The 20,730-nt window shown below is 35.3% G+C and overlaps 1 protein-coding gene across 15 annotated transcripts in view; it reads right to left on the reverse strand.

The window, feature by feature from the left end:
* Positions 1-20,730, reverse strand: part of HEATR5A (HEAT repeat containing 5A) — a 66,091-nt gene that overhangs the window by 18,230 nt on the left and 27,131 nt on the right. For 8 of the 15 annotated variants that reach the window (XM_086894801.1, XM_023929169.2, XM_086894807.1 and 5 more), the window contains 12 exons: positions 19,897-20,049; positions 18,545-18,644; positions 17,779-17,888; positions 13,458-13,621; positions 13,165-13,340; positions 11,699-11,804; positions 9,290-9,480; positions 8,678-8,837; positions 7,357-7,546; positions 6,615-6,784; positions 1,322-1,460; positions 278-457 (listed from right to left, as the gene is read on the reverse strand). In XM_086894801.1, coding sequence (XP_086750927.1) covers positions 278-457; positions 1,322-1,460; positions 6,615-6,784; positions 7,357-7,546; positions 8,678-8,837; positions 9,290-9,480; positions 11,699-11,804; positions 13,165-13,340; positions 13,458-13,621; positions 17,779-17,888; positions 18,545-18,644; positions 19,897-20,049 — 1,839 coding nt within the window. Of the gene's footprint in view, positions 1-277; positions 458-1,321; positions 1,461-3,308; positions 3,336-6,614; positions 6,785-7,356; positions 7,547-8,677; positions 8,838-9,289; positions 9,481-11,698; positions 11,805-13,164; positions 13,341-13,457; positions 13,622-17,778; positions 17,889-18,544; positions 18,645-19,896; positions 20,050-20,730 lie in introns of all 15 variants that reach the window. The other 7 variants (XM_023929167.2, XM_086894805.1, XM_086894796.1 and 4 more) reach the window with 2 other exon arrangements.

Raw genomic sequence — 20,730 nt, forward strand, 5'->3', positions numbered from 1 at the left:
GTAACATTAGGAGTATAAAGCAACAAGAATATGAACAGGCAACACATCCTAAAATGCTTACAAGAATTTGTTCAATGAGGAAAGGGCAATCAGAGAGAAAGGCATATTCCTCTGAAGGAACTAAGTTAAAGGATCCAATCTTTCAATATGAACGACAATTATACACTTCATAAATGGCAAACATTCAAGAAACTTGAACACTTTCCCTTAGTGACACAGTACACTCCTGCAGGCCTTATTTTGATTGTGTTCTCAACTACAGTGTATTAAGACTTACCAGCAGAAGCAGCAAGAACATCTTTACAAAGCTTCAGCCAAAATGAGAGCTTCTCAACTGCCATTGAAGTAAGCATATGAGTCAGAGTCTCTTTGATATCTTGGCACAATCTTGGATCCAATTCTTTGTCCAGCAAGCCCAGCAATGCCCCCTCCAGGCCTATTTCTCTGATGTTCACATCTGCTAAGAACAAAGTCTGTGAGCTGAGCACTGTACATCACAAAACTGCATTAAAATGACAACAGAAACCCCACGGAAGGTTGCACACAGGGTATCTTGTGAACAAGTACTTACTAGCCCTGAAATGTTTTTGAAACAATTATATTTTTCACTGTAACACTAGAGCTAACACATGAACACAAAACAAATGTTGAGCTTTTACAAAAACATAGTAACAACAGGAAGAAAGCTATCCCAGCAAAAAATAAGAATCCTACTCTGAATTTCACAGCATTACCATTACCACAGCATCTAGCTCTTGAAAAAAAATATTTCACTTACCTTACTTCATAAGGTAATTCTAAAACAATGTTTTAACTTGAAATGGAAGTTAAAACTATTATCCAAAAAAGCACAAAATCAAACACATTGAAATAATTTGTTAAATTAATACGACCAATTTTTATTTGGCCAATATTACAAATTTTAAATATCAGCAGTTTTTAAAAATGACTGTAGTCTATATTTTCTGAAAATTTCCAAATAAGCTTGAAGTGAAAGCTGAAGTGAAATAAATTTTTAACACCACTCACAGAAAGGCACATGAGGATGAACTAGTGATCACTTTTAGAAGAAAGTTAATACAACAGCTACTGGCTAGATAGGCTTAGACTTCCCTGGAACTCCCCTTGCATTTCCATATTTTATCATAATTTCATACAGACAAATATCATTTTTATCAATATCATACAGACAAATGAGGTAGAAAATGTTTTGAGTTTAAGATTTCAAGAGTGTAGCAAATTTTCACACTCATAGCAAAGTGTGTTTAAAATTCACTGTAAATATGTTGAGCTCTTTGATCTCAAAATTTCAATACATTACCTGGAGTAAAATCTTCTTTGCTTTCCTTCACTAGTGCAACAGCATATTCTGATACTTCAGCAGCTTCTCTTTGCACAAGCTGACGTAAGCAAGCTACCACTGCACGTCTCAGTAGTAAGTATGAGCTACAGAGATTCATCTGAAACATGCAAGAAGATACAGTAAGATGGCTAACAAACCTCTGTGGCAATACCTCAGTAAGGCTGGTATTTTCTGAACACTTGCAGCTATGGCAAATCTGTTAAGTCAGTAAACATGTAATTGATGGTCATTTTGCTCAGCTCTTTTTCTTTTTTTACACCTCCAAATGAAATGTTTTGCAAGTCCTGCAGTCAATTTTACAAAAAATATCACTACTTTTAACATTTTCTCTCAAAAGGCAACTTACAATATTGGTTTGGGGCTGAATCCACCTCTCAATCAATATTGTACAAAAACCACCATTAACTTCAATGCCAGGTGAATTGTGGTCTCAAGGAACAACTAACGCTTTGACTACTGGGTATATGCATACAACAGGCTTGAAAACTCAGTACAAGTTATCATTAGATGGCTAGAGAAATGTCAGTGAAACCAAGGGTGAGAGAGTCCATCAGGCTTTAGTAAAACAGAACTCCATGCATGAAAGGAAGTTTACAAGAAAGGGTGAAGAGAACACTGCTGCAGTTTCATTGAAAAAAAAAAATATATACTCAGTTTACATTAAATTATGTTTTAGAAAAGGTGAGAGAAAGGATGAGAGTTATTGGTCAAAGTATGATGCTGAGACAGGTCAGCTGTCCTGAGCAGTCTCTAGCAAAAAGTTCATAGCACCATCATATTTTAACACCAACAGGCCAGTATGAGGGTTATTTTACTGGAAAATATATGATCATAGATTCACTATTACTGGAACAATAAAAAACACTTTAAAAAACCCAAGCCATAGCCTCAAAGAGTTTTTGTTAGAGTGGAGCTTTCTGGGTTTTTTTGCTTATTTCAATTTTAAGACAATCCTGAAGGGAATCCTAAAGATATGATAAACTAGCTGTGTGGTCAGGCAAGATGGTTACACCAATATCTATGCATCTTCTTCTAAATTAAGATTAGGTTGTCAAAATAATTATTCTCTACAACTAAGCAGCTGTGTATCCTTAGCTGTTACCACCCTTAAAATAGATAGAGCTGAGTGTCTGCTGCAGGAAAACCTTATGTTAGGCCATGCTCCTCACTTGTCAGCAACAGGCCAATATATGTTAGTTAAAATGACTAACATATATTAGTTAATATATGCTTAAAGAGAGCAACTGAAGGACAAAAAGAACAAGCAATACAGAATTTTAGCTTTGTTAGATTAACAAAACTAAGCTTCATTTTAATTCATGGGAAATTCTATTCATGCACATGAATCTAAAATACTCAGGATTACGTAATTATACACAAAAAGATACACTCTCTGCATAATTCTCTTACAAGGAAATGAACCTGACTCATTAGCTATGTCTGCAAGGTACTTTTATTGCAACTTCAGAAACAAGTGAGACTTTTAATGCAACATTTATGCAAGCAGGCTACACATTCTACTTCAAGTTGGACATGCATAAATTCCGTGCAAAATTTTAATAGGGGAAAAGCAGAGGGCCCAATTGAGGCTTCTGAAATAATGCAAGATGCATATTTTTTATCTCTCTATTCTCTCACATTCTAAGCAGGGGACAGGACTAAATGATAGACACAAAATGCAAGCATCACATTAAAACTTAAATGTACAAACAGTTCCCTGTCTGTATCTAACACATTAAAAACAAAATTATCTCTAACTAAGTACATAAATGTATTCCTGCCATCTGCAGAAAGTTAGGAAGGCTCTGGTTAGGATGACAATAAAATATCACTTGACATGCTAAAAGAATTTACATTAAAATGGTTAAAAAGAAAGATAAAAGATGAAACAAAAACACCACTGCAAACTGCAAAAGTTTAGGATTAACAAGGCACAGGGACCTACCAACACAGAATTATCCAACAAGATTTCCTGCACAAAAACAAACGACAACCAGTCATGACAAAACCAAAATAGATATCACAGTGATATCAACCACACATGGAGACTGTAACATGTAAGTTCAGCATATAATGAAATTCAGAATCTTATCTCAAACATACCAAAAGCCTAATTTGCTTAGTTCATTTCTCTTATTTTTCATATTTTTCAGTTGAACACACTTAAATTCCAATCCAACTGCCCCTAAAATAAATACTTAAACAGTACCAAGAGAACAGCACAGCAATGCTATTACCACTGTATACTTATTGTGTTTCAATATTGATCTTATTGTTAATATCTTAGAGCTGAAAACTGGTATTCACTGTGTTGAGAATACTACACCACAAGCTTACAGAGGTAAGCTCTTTAGAAGTCTGTGCTCACCTAAGTTAGTTTTAGAGCTAATTTTAGACATGATTAAAAGCATATGATTTGTATTCTGCTGGAGCCAAGAATTCAAATAGCAGGACAAATATGCAATATTGTAGGAAGCCCCATGAACAATCCAAACAGGGAACACTCTCAGAAGCTGAAGGGAAGCTAGATAATGACAAGCACATGTACATAATTTAATAAAATAATAATAATAAAAAAAGCAAACCAAAATAAAGAAAAACCAACAAACCACAAAACATGAGCCAGGGAAGCAGTGTGTCCATTGCTTAAGTCATGTTTTACTAGTGCTAGCACAGTTACAAACTGAACTGTTTAAATACATTGAAGACCTGAACCATCTCATGCTGTAGGAAGACAGGTGTAGGAGGCAGCTTGCAGCTGCCTGCACAAGAAATTGTTAGCTTGCCTTATGATAGAAAAAAGAAATGGAGAGAATGGAGAGAATGGAGAGAATGGAGAGAATGGAGAGGGAGGAGAGGGAGGAGAGGGAGGAGAGGGAGGAGAGGGAGGAGAGGGAGGAGAGGGAGGAGAGGGAGGAGAGGGAGGAGAGGGAGGGCTAGGAGAGGGAGGGCTAGGAGAGAGCAGAGGGAGGTAATAGAGGAGGTGAAGAGGAAGTGGAGAGGAATGGCAGAAAAATGAGAATTTTAAAAAGGCAAGTTGGAAGGCACAGGCATTTAACATAATCCTTGGGCAAAGAGGGTGGAGAGGTACATTGGTTCAAATGATACTAAAAAAAAAAAAAAGAATTGTTTGCACATTTGTTTTCCAGATTTTGAATTAAAGTTCATCTTTCTATGGATGGAGGGGGAAAATCACTCATCTGACCACGGATTCTTTGCCTCTCCTACTTTTCTTCCCTAAATAAAGAATGCAATGGTGGCTATCCACACCATCTAGAGTGTAGATTTGCATGCTACTTCCCCTTAAGACTTCAAAATGCAATGCAAAGGGGGACCATCACACTTTGTTCTCCAAATTGAGACATTTAAACTCACAAAAAATAACTAGCTGAGGGTCACCTTGCAAGTAAACAGCACAGTGGAGTGCAAATTTCAGATCCAGTAACTCATTCTGCCTCCCTAATGAGATGGTGATTTAGTGGGCGGAAGCTACATGGATGGGTATTGAGTTTTATAAATGCAGAATTCTGCTTGTGCAGTCATCTTCTCACAGACCTGCAATGCACACACTGAAAAAACCTTGCTTATGACGCTCTTCAAAGAGATAGTGAGGTTACTGAATTGTCAGTGCCAGCAATACTGGCCTTAGTTGTACAAGTTCATGAGAATGTGAAAAGGTCACCCATGTGAGGCCACTGATTTTGGTGGAATCCTCTCCCAGGAAGTCTTACAGGCATTTCTGGGATAGAGGGGAAGACACTCAAGATGCACGAACACACATACTCAAGCCTTCACCCCTACTTCTTAATTGAATAATTTACTATTATGAAGTTCATAAACTGCTGTATGAAGTGCTTTGAGACAACTTGTAAAAACAATAAAAATCAGTAACATTACATAGACAAGACAAGTTCATCATGACATCCTCCTTATTAGTAGGTATTTGATATGAGTAGAGAGATAGAAGCAGACTGTACATGGACTTACAAATGCTCCTAAATGCTGACACACTCTCCAAGCAAGAGACTGACTGAATGGTTTGTTGTGATTTTATCAATGTATGAAAAACTATGTTTTACCCAACAAAGAGAAAATAATTGCTAATGTATGTTAAAGCAACACCAGATCAGTTCCAGCACTTCTGCAACTAGCAGATCCACAGTGTGGGGCAGAAAAACGTTCTTCAGTTTTCCCTAGCTCCCACAATCATGTTTCTAGTCAAAGTAAATAAAGAAAACATAAGGAATCTAAACTGTAAACAAAATTAATGTATGTTTAGTATGGATACACAAGTGCTACCCAGTGGAAAATGTGAATAAGAACTGTGTTGAAATAGATCAGATTAAAGCTTTACTGTCTATGGATTTTTGTTTCTCTATGATTGACAGTGAGACAAGAAGGTACTAAAAAAAAAAAAAAGCCAGCAAAACAAACCCCTCAAAAACCTCCAACCAACCCCCCCAGTGAGCCCCCCAAATCTACCAGGGCTAATAGCTACTAGAAAATTATCTTGCTTTTGTTTTTAATTTTTTATTTTTTTTAATAGAAGTAAGTACTTTAGAACAGCAGCTATTCAAAGATAGAGAGAGACTGGGTCAAAATAAAACAAAACAAACCCCACCCAACAAATAAATTCCCCCACCTCTTCTCAAACAGGGCTGAAAAACTTGTTTATTTCATCCAAAGATTTGATTTGACTATAGCTTGTATTAGAAATTTTTTTACTGACTTTCAAAATTTCAGTACACTGAGCCATTAATGCTACAGAAATTACCAATCTACAAATCTACAATTTTTCAGCATCATGAAAAAACAAAATGAAACAAAGCAATTCCCAGTAATTAGTACACACAATTTTTAAAAATCAGTCCTTAAACCAAGGCATAAAAAGCAGCAGAGAGAAAAAACTGGCCAACATAAACTAGCTGGTAAAAATCCAGCAAAAAGTTGTAATGAATGGTATATCCTGCCAGACAACTGGCCTTAGTAAGAACAGCAGAATGCACCTGCAAGCAGCTCAGAAGGCCAAGATTTCTAGAGAATGTGCTCATCTTGTAAAGGGGAAGGAGAAACTGAAGAAAAATAAAAGAAGATATATAGAATACTTGCCTGTAAGAGAACATGAAACACCTCACCCCTACACAATGATCAGATTCTCTGCTTAAAGAAACATCTGCATTTTTTTGGTGTTTATGAAAAATATGAACAAATTTTAAAACACATGGATATAAACTAGTAAATATATACTCACACAGAGGCAGCTTACAAGGTTAGACAAGTTGACGTGTCGAGGCGCAAACATGTGAAGCTGCTGAAGGCAAGAGATGGCTTGAGCTTGAACAAGGCAGTCAGGATTATCCTGCATCGCTGCACAGCCCAAAAGGCAGGAAGTTCTTAAGGCTGACACTGCTGTACTGCTGCCTATATTGAGAATAAAGAAGGCTACTTTTTGTTTGTTTTTAAAACATACATTTATTTCTAATAAACATGATAACCTGTCTTTTTCCCAAGTCAGCCATAACGTAATCTCCTAAAGGATGATCCTTGTATCTGTGTCATGTTTTGCTATTGATGAATAGTGATCACATTGCTCTCTGGTGATTTAGATGCAAATTTTAAATGTCTATATCATAAATAAGACATAGATGGGCTCCTAACTCTTGAAATACGAACACCTTCTGTTCTCATGCTAGAGTCAGAAGATGTAAGAACGTAAGAAATGTAGAACATAAAATTCATGTAAGAAATTTCAGCCCAAGGCAAGGCTCGGAGAACCAGTTCAAACAAAGGAAATGACGTCAAGAGACTATTTTTGGAAAACTAGCTGTCATGTCATCTTGATTGCATAAAGTCATAGCCTATGAAATAATGTCTTACAACTAAACAAAGAAACTTAGATCTGCTTACTTGTTACAACTGCAATCACACACATTCAATGTTTAGCAATTTGGTTGCTACAGCAAACAAAGCTGACACATTTGTATGTTATATACCTTGCAGCTCAGGGCCCAGAGTGGTAATAAGTGCATTTAAACAGCGACCAAGGCTTTGATGAACTTCAGCGTGAGCCGGAGGCACACTCAACAACAACATGAGAACAAGAGATAAGGTAGGTTCCACGTGCACATGATACAAGGGCCCAGCCTGATCTACTATTAGTGACAGAGAGTGTAGAGCCCATGCCTGTAAAGTAAGAAGCAGTAATGTAAACTCTATATGATATACATAAGACCTTTAAAAAATTTGATAGTTAAAAGTGAAATTCAGTGATGAAGTGTAATAGTAGTTGCACTTTTAGGTTCCAAAGGAATAGAGAGGTTATACAAAGAAACTTTATGAATCTGATGTTGAGTAAGCCATTTTGAATATTTTACAAGAAACTGTATGTTGTGCAATGAAACAACCATTTTAAATGTGTCACTGTTAATAAACGAAAAACTGAATGTAATAGTAAATTAGATTTAGGAATTTAGTTTAGGAATAACAGTGATTATTATTCCTTTATTCTATTCTATTATTTTAAAAATTTCTTACAGTTCCTTGTGCAAGGAGAAAATTGTGAAAATTTCTGAAAAAAATTTCTGAATTTTTCTGAAATAACTTATCATTGTAGCCACAGTTACTTTGCACAAATAGCCACATCTGTTTCATCTCAACAAATAGTTCCTCTTTGTGCAAAGATAATGTGGAAAAAGCTTTAAAAATTCTTTAACTGATATTTAGACAAATAAATTAAATACACTCAAAGTCTCTTAAAGCTATTCTGATAGGTAACAGTTTTAGCCACAGAGAAAGAACATTAATTAGTTTTCAAAACTTCTTGCTTTACTCAACTATGTATATCCACCAAATTCTACAGCATTCAGGCTACAAATCCCTTTTATTTACTATATGACCCTTCAACAAAATATGCTGTGAGGTAAACAATGTAAAAGAGACAAAAACTGACACAAACAAACAAAAAAAATCCCTCAGACAAAAAATCCTAAGTACTATCCAGTCAAAGTCAAGGTACAGGTGAATGTGAAATTAATCAATCCCTAAAACATCAGATACTGTTTTTGAAGTGAGCCTTATCAGTCTTGCAAATCACTGAATATGAGCCTTCCACATCTCATCATACTTCTTGCTGTGGAAGTTGTTGAAGGTTGATTTTGAGCAGGGGCTGTATTCCACATTGCCTTTGCTGCTCCAGCCATTACCTATGAGGTATGCCTAGGAGGTTGTGAATCTGTTAATCTTACAAGAACCTTAAACTCCAGAATACAATTCAGTTAATTTGTAACATAATATTTTTATATAAGTGACAAGTACCTGTACATCAGGTGAAGTACTGTCCTGAGATAAAGTATAAAGGATTCCAACACATGCATTCAGGTGCTGAGTAGAACCTATTCCTCCTAGGTACCTATACAGACATCCCAGAGCCAAAGAATGACCTGTTCTTGATACCACATCCCTAGCAGATTTTAGCCTATTAATTGAAAAAAAGCTGTTAGTTTAATCACCAAGATCCTTACTATGTAATAAGCACATTTACAAATGAAATTTCTGGTATATAATCAGAAATAAAAATTATTAGACACTATTATATTCCCAAAATTCCAAATTCATATATAGTCTCTTATCTGAAGACGGCATCAAAATATTTAGCTACACTTAAATGATGTTGCTAGAACAGCGGCTAATTTAATTAATTTGAAAGTCTACTTAGCTTATTTAGTAAAGGAAAGCTTACTTAGATAATCTTACACTAAGAAACACATTAAGAACTCAGGCAGTGCTTTTTCCTGTTAATTTCTGAAATGACATCAAGCTCATAAAGGAAACCAGCTTTTTACAATTATCATAAATAGGTGCCAGGTAGATTTCTCAAATATTTTTATAAACTCAAGCAGTACCTTTTCATGCTTATTGTGAACTTACTTGTCAAAACTGACTTGCGCTAATCCAGCACTGAAGGCACTGTCAGAAACCACCTGTGCCAACCTGGCCAAACACTCTGCAGCAGCACATCTTAGAAGTGGATTATTGCTTTCCAAGGCACCCATTACCAACATCAGGGCAGATCTTCTAACCTCTTCTGAACCTAAACTTCCCTTGCAGTTAGCCAAGTGCTAAAAATAAACATTAAATATATTAAAGAGACAGTAATCAGAGTGTGCTTTTCTGTCAGTCATGCAAAAAATACAAGAACTGCAGAAGGATTTTGACTTTCTTCCCCTCTGTCTGAGCAATTCCTCTCTTTCAATTTGCTGTTACGAGAGTTAGATGTCTAACACTACATTACTCTACATCACAGCACAACATTTTAGTAGCAACATTATGATTTTAGGAAATATTAGATAGATTGCAGTAGAACCAGATAAACCAACATATTAGCATAAAATTAAAAAAATAATATGAAGAAGAAAACCAGTGAGAACAGACTAACACACGAAAAACAAATCTCAGTCCAAAACATCTGGTTAAGAAGAGAAGAATGAAAACTGCACATGAACAGAGGAAAATAGAAAAGAACAAATTAGCAGATAATTATGAGATCACTTTATTTTATCAATTGTTATTTTTTTATTTATACAGTAAGAAATACAAAAGACAGTAACAAAGACAGAAATTATACAAACAATTTTTCCATAGCTCTCTCATTTGAATGACATTAGTATGGATGTTAGTACACTAGAGTGTACCAGAACAGGTTTCCCTAAAACTAATATTAAAAAAGGGGAAATACTCAATAGTGATTCATTGCTATGACATCACAAAATAACATATTACCACAGAAAACAAGACTGATCACCTTGATTGTTATGCAAAACAAAAACTTCTGTGTACTGTGCTGGTTTGGACTAGGGTAGAGTTAATTTTCTTCACAGTAGTAGTAGTCATGGTGCCATGTTTTGGATTTGTGCTGAACACAGTGTAGACAATACTGAGATATTTTGATGTTTTGTTAGTGCTGAGCAGTGCTTACACAGAGCCAAGGCCTCTTCTGCTTCTTGTGCCACCCCACCAGTGAGCAGAGTGGGGATGCACAAGGAATTGGGAGGAAACACAGCTGGGATAGCTGACCCCAATTGATTTCATACCACATGGCTGTCAAGCGATAGCTGTTTAGAATAAGTAAGTTTTAAGTAGAATGAGCTACACAGAGGTAAAATACTCAGTGATTTAGGATGTTGTTTGCCCAGCTTTACTGGCTCAACATGAGTAGCTGGATTAGAAGAAGCCTTAGGCCGATAGTTCTGAACTTACATGTAGAGATGTTTTTTGTCTGGAATGGAGTTAATTTTCTGAGTAATTTTCCTAGTAGCTGGTACAATGCTATGTTTTGTCTTTAGTACAAGAACATTGATAACACACTGGTGTTTTAATTGTTGCTAGGTAATGGTTATCTGAAGTCTAGGGATTTTTAAATTTCTGTGCTCTGCCAGAGAGCAGGGGCACAAGAAGATCAGGACAGCAGAAGCTGCAGTTCCTCAAGAACCACCTACTTGCACAGACACAGGGAAAAAATCCAATAACATATTAGAAGACCCCTTACCAAAAATCACCACTGGACATAAAGAGCATATGAAAGGTAGTTGCATAAATCGTAAGGGTATTAATTGCCTAGGGATTTTTGCTCTGAGTACTTCTCCAGAAGCCCTCAGCTTGAGCTGACCTGCTGCTGTATAACTCTATTAAATAACTTTGTTTTTTAAATCTGATACCTGACACTCTGCTATGGGAAATCCAGAGTCAAGCTGGAAGAAGGAGGAAGCACACTAGAGAGTGAGTGTATATGACAATGAAGAGACCAAGGGGACAGCTGTCTGCTCACTGGGACTGGGCACTGCAAAGAGGCTTCTGTCTCAGCAATTTATCTCAGGTGGTCTGTGTGCTGCTCCTTGAACAATGTGAGAATGCTCAGACAGCAGTTCTTCCTTTAACATGGAATCATGCTCAGGATATAAAGCTGGGAGGAGGCAAGGGAATGTTTGGAGTGATGATTTTTTGTCTTCCCAAGTGACTGTTAGGCATGGTAGAGCCCTGCTTTCCTGGAAACAGCAGAACACCTGCCAGCTGATGTGAAGTAGGAAATTAATTCCTTGTTTAGATTCACTTGTGTGCATGGCTTTTGTCTTCCCTATTAAATTGTCTTTATCTCAACCCAGGAGTCTTCTCACTTTTACTCTTGCAGTTCTCTCCCCCATCCCACTATGGGGAGAGTGAATGAGTGGCTGTGTGGCTGGGTTCAAACCACAGCAACTGATGTATTTGAACCAAGAGATGCTATGGTTTAGTGACATAGAGAGAAAGAGAAACAAAGGAGAGAGAGAGAAAACAGATTACCTTTAAGGAAGTAGAAAAGGCTGACAAAACATGTAGTTGCACTATTTGTTGTCGAGATCCTTTTGTTTGTTTTATGCAATTCAACAACTGTTCTAACACCTGGAGCCTTAAACAAGAACAGAAAAGAAACCACATTATTGACAATTAAGGAAATAAATCAAGCTTTTAAATTTCATTTTAAAACTCATAACAAAGTCTATATATAAAACCAGACATGGAACAAATTAACTCTTGAGCCTTTTCCTTCAATTGGCATCCCTGTCTACTACAAAAAAATTTGTGTATTTCATATTAGAATATGAACTTCCATACATGAACATTTTATATTTTTTACCTTATATGTATTCACATATAATCACTTGTATCTAAGTAACATTGAACAGACATTATTAAAAGGAATTATGTATGGGAATAATGCATTTTGGACTTAGAATTGAGAAAGGAAAAGGCAAAGGAAAAAGAAAATAAAAAGGCATTTATCCGCAGCAATTAATTCAGGTCTTGAGAAATAAGTGGAGAAAACCAACCAGGAAACTGGTGACAGATGGGGGAGAAAAAAAAAGACGAAAAAAAAATCTATAATAAAAGCAATCAATGAAGATAGAATAAAGAAGTAAAGATAGATCAGAAGAACAAATAAATCATTTGGCAATTTTATTGGCAGGTATTCTCATAAACAAACAGCTGCCTGGAACCTACACTAAACCCCAAGCATTCAAAGTTGTGAAGACATTAAGACTCAGGACTCATCAAGACTAAACATTCACCCCACACAGGAAACCATAAAACCTTCACCAGCTACAATGATCGTGATCTAACAATCGAGGTCTAACTATAGCAGGCTTTGAAAATATAAAGCTATTTAATTTTAAAATAATTCATCTGCTCTAAAGCTGCATTCAAAAATAATATCACACAGAAACACACAGAAGAAGAAAATCTCATTCAAATATCTTCAGAAATTTTATGCCTTAGCAATCAGTATGCTTATAAATGTGAAACAAACCAAAATGCCATGTATGCAGTGAGAAAATACATAGACAAAACCCATGAGAAGGTCTTGATCTCTTTCAAGTATTCTTGTACCTTGACCGAACTGTGTTGAGACATGCACTCTTGTTTCTCCCCACCCACTTTATATTAAGAATGTATTATGTATTAAGCACCACAAAAATTGTGTAATATCTCCATTTTGATCTGGCAATCATAATGTAACATTCTTTTTCTGCATCCACAGATTTGCTATGACAGTAACCTCTTGCTGGATGGGCCTTTTTGTTGTCAGCAACTTTAAAGAGAAAAGTCCAATAATTTGGTGGTCAGAATTATGCTATTCAGATGGTTTACAGACTCCACTTGTGAAATTCATTATTTTCTCAGAACAGTTTCCTTCTGCATCCAATGTCAAACACCGTGACCATCTTACAACATCTCCTAAATTCCCCAGCAGCTAGTTACTACTTTACCTGTGAGATTCTGTTATGTGGGCAAACACAACTCCAAAAAGTCGAGTTGCTGCACTGATAACAGATACTGCAGGAGGTAGTGGTTTAGGTACTGAATCCCCTTTTGCAAATTTCTCATAAATTGAATAAGGGTCATACTCCAGGCTGCCACCAGCTATGCTGTTACCCAAAAGGAGCTGTAAGAAGGAAAAGAGTGATAGACATATTTTTGACCAAGTCTAAATGAGCACTGACCTAAGTAACTACAACTGTATGAAAATACAATAATACCTTTATAATAGAACAAAAAGTACCTGCTCTTCAATAAATCGGTGGTCAGTTTCCTGCAGTAAGGGACCGAGTAAAAGGAGATCATTCTCATGACAAAGGGATGGAAGCAAAGATGCAGAGGCATCAATCTGGCTATCTGTGACAGTCAAGTCAGTCACTAACTCTTTTAGAACAGCACTGAAGTTTCCTTTAAATTAAAGAAAAAATATTCAAAACTATGGTTTAGTTACTTGCCACAAGCAACTTAGGAAGCAATATATTTATACTGAAATAGTAACATCCATGTAACATTTCTCTTTAATCTTCAAATAGTTAGAGAAGACTCACTGTTAGAGGGGGAACCACAGAACAGTACCTGACATAAGCAAGCTAAGCACCCACAGCAATCTAGAAGCTGAAACACAGACTCTTTTCTTTACAGAAGGCATAATGCTATACAACTGATAAGCCAGTAAATTAGTTACATTTGCAAAGAAAGTAGAGGGGAAATGGCAGTTATGAACACAGATGTATTTTCTTCTATTTCCTGAGAATTAATGCTGTGGAATGTATTATGTAATCAAAGGAATACTTGAACTTGGCAAGCAGAAGTAATTTAAAACATCCATAGGCTTGATAAATAAGCAAAAGCTGATGAATGCAGTCCCCTATTTTAGGAGTTTGCATGCAAAAACCAAGGCAGAAGGAGTATATTGTAGGTTACATCATGCTAAATTTCACTGGTAGTTAAAACTTCCACATATTTTTTCACATAATATTTCTGACAAGGTTGTACATAATACAAAAAAAAAACCCCACAACACCGAGCATTTTGACTCAGGCTATTTAGGTCATTAAAATAGTGTTTGTACTGACAGAACATTTCCAGTGCTGAATCACTTATGATGAGAAAGCACTGGTTCGCAATTGTGTAGAAAAACACTGCAAAACTGATCTTAAAGAAAGTACTCAGTCTTTATACAATTATGTATAATTCACCTCCAGAGCATTAGGACTGAAAAGTCAAGTCCTCCTGAATTGGGAATTATGAGCACTAAGAAGTGGGGAGGGGGGAGAGATGGGCACTTAACACCATATAACCGATTCCTTGCATTCAGTTTTGTTAGCTGATCACACAGTTACATGTTTGCATTAAAGCTGCTTATAAGTTTTCAACACATGGAAGTTTCAAAAAGTGGGACAACAGAGTTTTCAGCACCTCATGAGCACAAGCAAAGTTATTAGCACAGTTGGAGCTGGTAGTTGCAACCAGCTACTTAACCCTTCTTGGAAACAGAATATACTCTGAGAAACTGACTTTCTCTCTCCTACCCATCTAACTCCTGGCCCTATCAGCCTCTTTCCCCTGCAGATATCTATCTGTTGCTTTGCCTGCTTCCCTAATTAAGCAAGTATGTAATTTTCCCAAAATACTTTACTCAAATCTAAATGCAAAATATTTGCATTATCAAATATATTGCAAGGTACACAGATAACATGTGAAAAGAATAGAAATAGAGCTTTTAAAAAAAAACAATGACAGGTAACAACTAGAAACAGTTCTTTCATTATTACTCATCATGACAATTTTTTTTTTTAAAAAAATCTCCTTCCTATGAAAAATACCAGCTTTTGAAATAAAATTTCATGGAGATACCCAGAATTTTTTAACTAAATAAAGGTTTATTTTAGTCCCAGACAGCTGAAAATCCTCAACACTTCAAACAGTATTACCCCAATGTAAAGAAGTTCTAAATTTTAAGCCAGAATGCTGTTTCAGCATTCTAGCTATTCATCTCATCCTATTAAAAAGGCAAAGTGAATGCCTGTATTCAATTCTATGGTTTAAACAGTGGAGCATAACAAGCACAAAAAGCTGAAGAATGAAAAGAACCCTAATGCATCTGACAAAACATATTAAATTCAGACAACAGCAAACATCAAGAAATCTAATAGAAAATTTCACGAAAATAATTTCAGTAGCTTGAATGCTATTTGGACAATATAAGACTTTTTATATTAACACACAAAAAATAAATGTCTTGAAAACATGAATACATTATAATCCAAAACTAATGACACATGAAAATGATCACAAATATGATTAGTCATCTTAGAACCAGCTTTCCTCAGCTTAACAAATTCATACTTTGGACCAGATAAACTACAGGTCTTAACAATTCATACACAATGGAAGACAGCAACTAAAGCATGCTTAATGTATTTCACTGATGTTCAAGTTTACCTAATATGTTCTTCTCACAACTGTCACTGCTGAAATAATGCAAAGAATCAATTACGATTCATGCACACTCATGGTAAAACTTAGTAAAATTCTGCTGTTTGATCAGATATGATTTTTAGTGATGACAAAACAATACAAGAAACATCAAAGAGGCAGAAAGTGAGCAGGAAAGGACCAAGCAGAGCCAAAACAAGTCACAATATCTCAGGCCTCGGAAATCTAAAGGCACACATTGAAAAATAAGCTTGGATATATTATGAATAGTCTGTTTTCAGCTGTTTATTTTCCTGGCTATTTTGTTTTGTTCTGCTTGTACTAAAGAAAACAAGTTTTACACATAATTTACAAATACGAAAATCTTGAGTTACAGCTCCTGGTAAATGTCTCCATCATCAATTTTCTCAAAAAGAAACAATTTACACATTTCTATCATCTGTCTAACTACCTGGGCTGAAGAAAAAAAAATCAAAAGAAATAAAATCATTAACTGGTGAAAGCTTCTCAATCAGCATGTTGCTCTGAGCCATGTAAAATGAGCCCTGCTGTGCAACACAAGAATACTCCTAATATCGTCCCTGTTTAAAATGATTACATTTAGACATTGAAAAAAACATCCTGAGTTCCATAGTGATATTGTTTCCCCAATCATTTTATTTTTAAAATTCCCAGTAGCTGCAAAGACACACAGTTTCTGCATGAAGTCTCATGCATACTGGAAATGATATGGAAAGAATGGCATTTGTTTCAAGTTTTACCTTGGAAACTTTTCACTGCATTTTTAAATGATGCATACCTATATGTTAAGATACATAAAAATAAGTTTCGGCAATGTATGCATTTCCATTCCTTCCACACTCTCATACTCCTGTATTACACATGAGTGGACACCTCTGAGACTACACCTGTTTTGATTCTAAGGCTGTTTTCAAGATTTCAGCAGTGTGCTCACTTACTTATAACAAACTCTTCATGCTTTTTCTTTGTTTATTGGACTAGAATGCAGCATCCTCAGCTAGGCTGCTCTTTCACAAGAGGTACATTTTGCAGGTCACACCCTAAAACACTGTGTATTTTCAATGAAGTTAGAGCATACACAAAAATCCCAAACACACCAAGAAACTGCCAAACCCAGCCATACCCATGTATTTGTATTCTGTAACATGTTGCTCCTGCAATACAAGAACAAAAGGAATAACTTGCTCTTAGGGGTGAAGATGCAGTTTTCAGCCACAAATGAGTATTATACACTATGCCTCATTATATACATACTTCTAACGTGACAACAGCTTTAAGGCACAGGTCAAGGATTTGTCCCAGTTCTCTTAGCAGTTACCACTAGATGGAGCAGACTATTTGAGTAAGGATTCCCTCCAAGATACACAGCTAATTTAGAGCATTGTTGCACCATATTGTCTGTGCCCTGAAGAGTACCCTGTACTTCTCTTTACAGCTGACAAAAACACTTCAGTTCCTTACTGTAGTCCACAAACTACTGTACAGCAAACGATTTAAAGACAAAAAATGTATTAAATATTTGAGCTGAAAGCTAGACCCATCCAACTACAGTGCATAGTTAATGGATCAGAGGCCTAGATTCTTTTTGTGATGTTCTATAAAAAGTAAGTCAATCTCCAGATTTTGTTGAAATTGTTCTTTAAATACAAACCTTTTATCCACAATCTGCACAGGATCAGATTAATATATCTGTAATATACGCTTTGTTAAATCAATTAATTTGAATTCTTTCAATGGTCTTCATACAATTAGTTTAAGCTAAAGTTACAGCTGTGGCAATTAGACTTTAATTAGGCATAAAAGGAAAGAAATTTTTCAACTGGTTTGAAATTGAAACATTGTCAAGTTTCAACCGAAAATGTAGCAAAAATGTCTGTTTCTAACAGAGGTGTGTGTTGGTATTAGACAGGAAACAAGATCATGAACACTAGCTCTTCAAAACCACAGTGACTTTGCTACAATTCATCAGACTTAAATAGAGGGAATAAAATTTGGTTTTTAGAAAAAGTAGAACTAATTTTTGCTGGCTGAATACATGATGAACAAAAACTTAAAAATGAACCATAGAATTTTTAATGGATTTCTCCTTGTACGTAAATACATACCTTCATAGGACTTTGGGGGCAATACTGCTAGTAATTCATAAAGTTTCTGTCTGTAAACGGTTGACGGTGTTTTTAAGGAATTTCCATATGATTTGTATATTGAAGAAAGCCTTAAAATATAAAAAAACATGTCAGAGATAGCAGGGACTTCAAATTTTATGTAACGCTCCAGTTGCATTTGTACCACATGCCTTTAAAATCTATACATACTAGAAGTACATTTTGATTTGCATAACTAATAGTAAAAGGAAACCAATTTATTTCACACGTTGTGACAGAATGTCTGTTGTCCATTTCCAAGTGTAATTTTCATTTAATACTGGAGAAATAAACAAGCTTTCTATTTCCTTTGATTTGAAATTACCTATGTCTATGACAACAAAATTTTGTGGCTATATTTCCCCAAGTTAGAGCTTAGAACACAAATGCATTGAATTGTTCTATATCCAAAAGGCAAACGTTTAATAAAACCCTTTCCAGCTTAGATCTGAAATTAAATCCATGTCTAAAAGAGGTTTTTCCAAGCATATCCTGGAACTTAGTTTCTTATTTAATAGAAAAGAATGGTGTATAAGTGCAAACGTATATTTTTAATTAAAAAAGCAGTACATAAAAACTGACTAAAAAAAACACCCTTGCAAGAAAGTCTTCCTTAGATTTTTCACATGACACTGGAATCTGCAAACACAAACTCTCTTTATAAAGTGCACCAATCAAATACAGATTACTCTAGCTTTTCAAATAACAGTTTTATACAGACACTTACTGTGTCAATAAATCAACAGCACTTGGGAGAGGAGGAAGAAGTCTCTGAACAACTTCATCCGTAAGAAGACCAGCACAATGGGAAACAAAGCTTTTAATAGCTAGAAAAGGAATTGGATTTCAATTTACTTAGTGTAAGATAAGTTGAAAAAAAAATCACATTAGCAAAGTAATTACATCACTACATCACTGATAATGTATAAAAGTAGAAATGAAAAAATTCAGATGCACAGTTTTAGTGTTTTAACCCAGACATTCATATCCTGACTTTTAATTGCATATGTAAATGCAATTATTTTTTAAATTTTGTTATGCACTAAGTGATGGTATGTAATTCAACTTCATGATAATTCTATAACAACAATAATAAAAAGAAAACAGAAGCATGATCAAGTGACTTAGCGCTTACTTTTCTAATTTCCCATTAAAATTTAGTTCAATTATTGTACTCTGAGAACCTATTAATATGTGTATAATTTACAGAAAACTAAACTTGAGTTTAATTTTCAAAAGCATCTAGAGAATATACCGTATAACAGACCTATTTTCTAAAGAAAAAATACTTAAAGGTTAATTGTTTAGGTACTTCTAAAATGAAATTACTATTGAATTCCATGCTTTGTGATGTATCTTAATAGTGAGAGAGGTGCTTACTACAGCAGCATTCACATTTCCAGAAAGCCAAGTACCCTTTAGTACTCTGGAATACAAGACTGAAACACGTTAAGTATTTGAAGATCACTGGGGCAATTTCCTGGAAACTTAAATTCACAGTACTTCATGATAAAAAAATTGCAACCTAGCAGAGAGCAGCCACATTCAAAGTGCTCTTTCCTGCCTGAGAATTGCAACTACCTAATGGTAATTTTTACCCAAGTCCTTTCACTTTCACAAACTTTTTTGCATGACCCACAATTCTATTTTGCTTATAGTGAGTTACCTGTTAGGCAACAGAACTTCCAAATGTAACAGATTGTGTAAACAACAGAACACACTCTGCTTTGGACCTTCAGTCATCGTGATTTGTTTGCTAAACAAGGGAAGCAACCTTCCCGATTATCATTTATTGCTTGAAAATCAACTGATTAGATGAAGTAGAGGAAAAACTCTTGGGATTTTTTTTGGTTTTTTTGTTTGGGCTTTTGTTTTGGTTGGTTTGTTGGTTTGTTTGTTTTCACAAAAATGAAACATATATGTAAATATTGATCTATAAGCAAGTATGTTGGGAACTGAATATAACCCTTACCATCTAGTGAAAAAAAATCAATATGAAGTGTCCTTGTCCTTTCAAAAGGGAAATTAACTAAGAGCCCAATTTTAAATATGCAGAGAAAGATAGTAAATCTGGCTTACCACAGAGGGCACCAGCACGACCTTCCAGTGTTACTTGCCAGGTAAATGCATCTCCTCGTGTTTTCTCTGTTTCTAGGTCTTTAGGAGATGATGGAAAGATGCACTTCCACAGTAACAGCATTCGTGGCAGATGATGTTGGACAACTGCAGGACCTGTAAATTTTGGCAGTTGTTATGCTAATGCAAGGATTAATAAAACTAAATTTTCTTTCCTTCTTTTTTTTATTGTGTTCACAAGATGTTTACAGGATGAACAAAACCATATGCTGTTTTCCCAGCCTTCTCATACGTAATTTCTCAAATATTTACTGGTTTGATACTTCATTTTCATATAAAACTAAACACCCATTGACACATTTACTAGTACGTTACCAAAACAAATACAATCTCTGTTCTACAAAGTACAGACCCTGTGCATGACCAGCATAAAAGAGATGCAAGGATCAATAGTGCCGTTTAGAAAAGCAAACATTTGTTTTAGGCTAATTAAGTATAACAATGTAAGAAAGAAAAAAAGAAGGGGAAGTTTTTGGGCAGAAGTAGCACATGAAAACATTAAAAATATGACCAAAGCAAATAAAATATATTCTTCATTAGCAATTTACTGATCACAGTCAATAATCTGACCATTAATACATCTTAGAAAGTTCTGTAAGATTTCAAATGCCTGACACAAGGGAAAAATAAATGACTAGCTCATTTTTTCCAGCGACAAATATTTTAAAATTCTTCATCACCACTAGGAGATTTGGTTAGATTCATTTTGAAATTTATTATCTACATTTAATTAATAGCAGTCCCACTCCGATCACTATTTTTCAGAAATTGTTCTCA

The sequence above is a fragment of the Cyanistes caeruleus genome, chromosome 6, assembly GCF_971803275.1.
Source record: "Cyanistes caeruleus chromosome 6, bCyaCae1.hap1.1, whole genome shotgun sequence".
In the NCBI taxonomy this organism is placed as follows: domain Eukaryota; kingdom Metazoa; phylum Chordata; class Aves; order Passeriformes; family Paridae; genus Cyanistes; species Cyanistes caeruleus.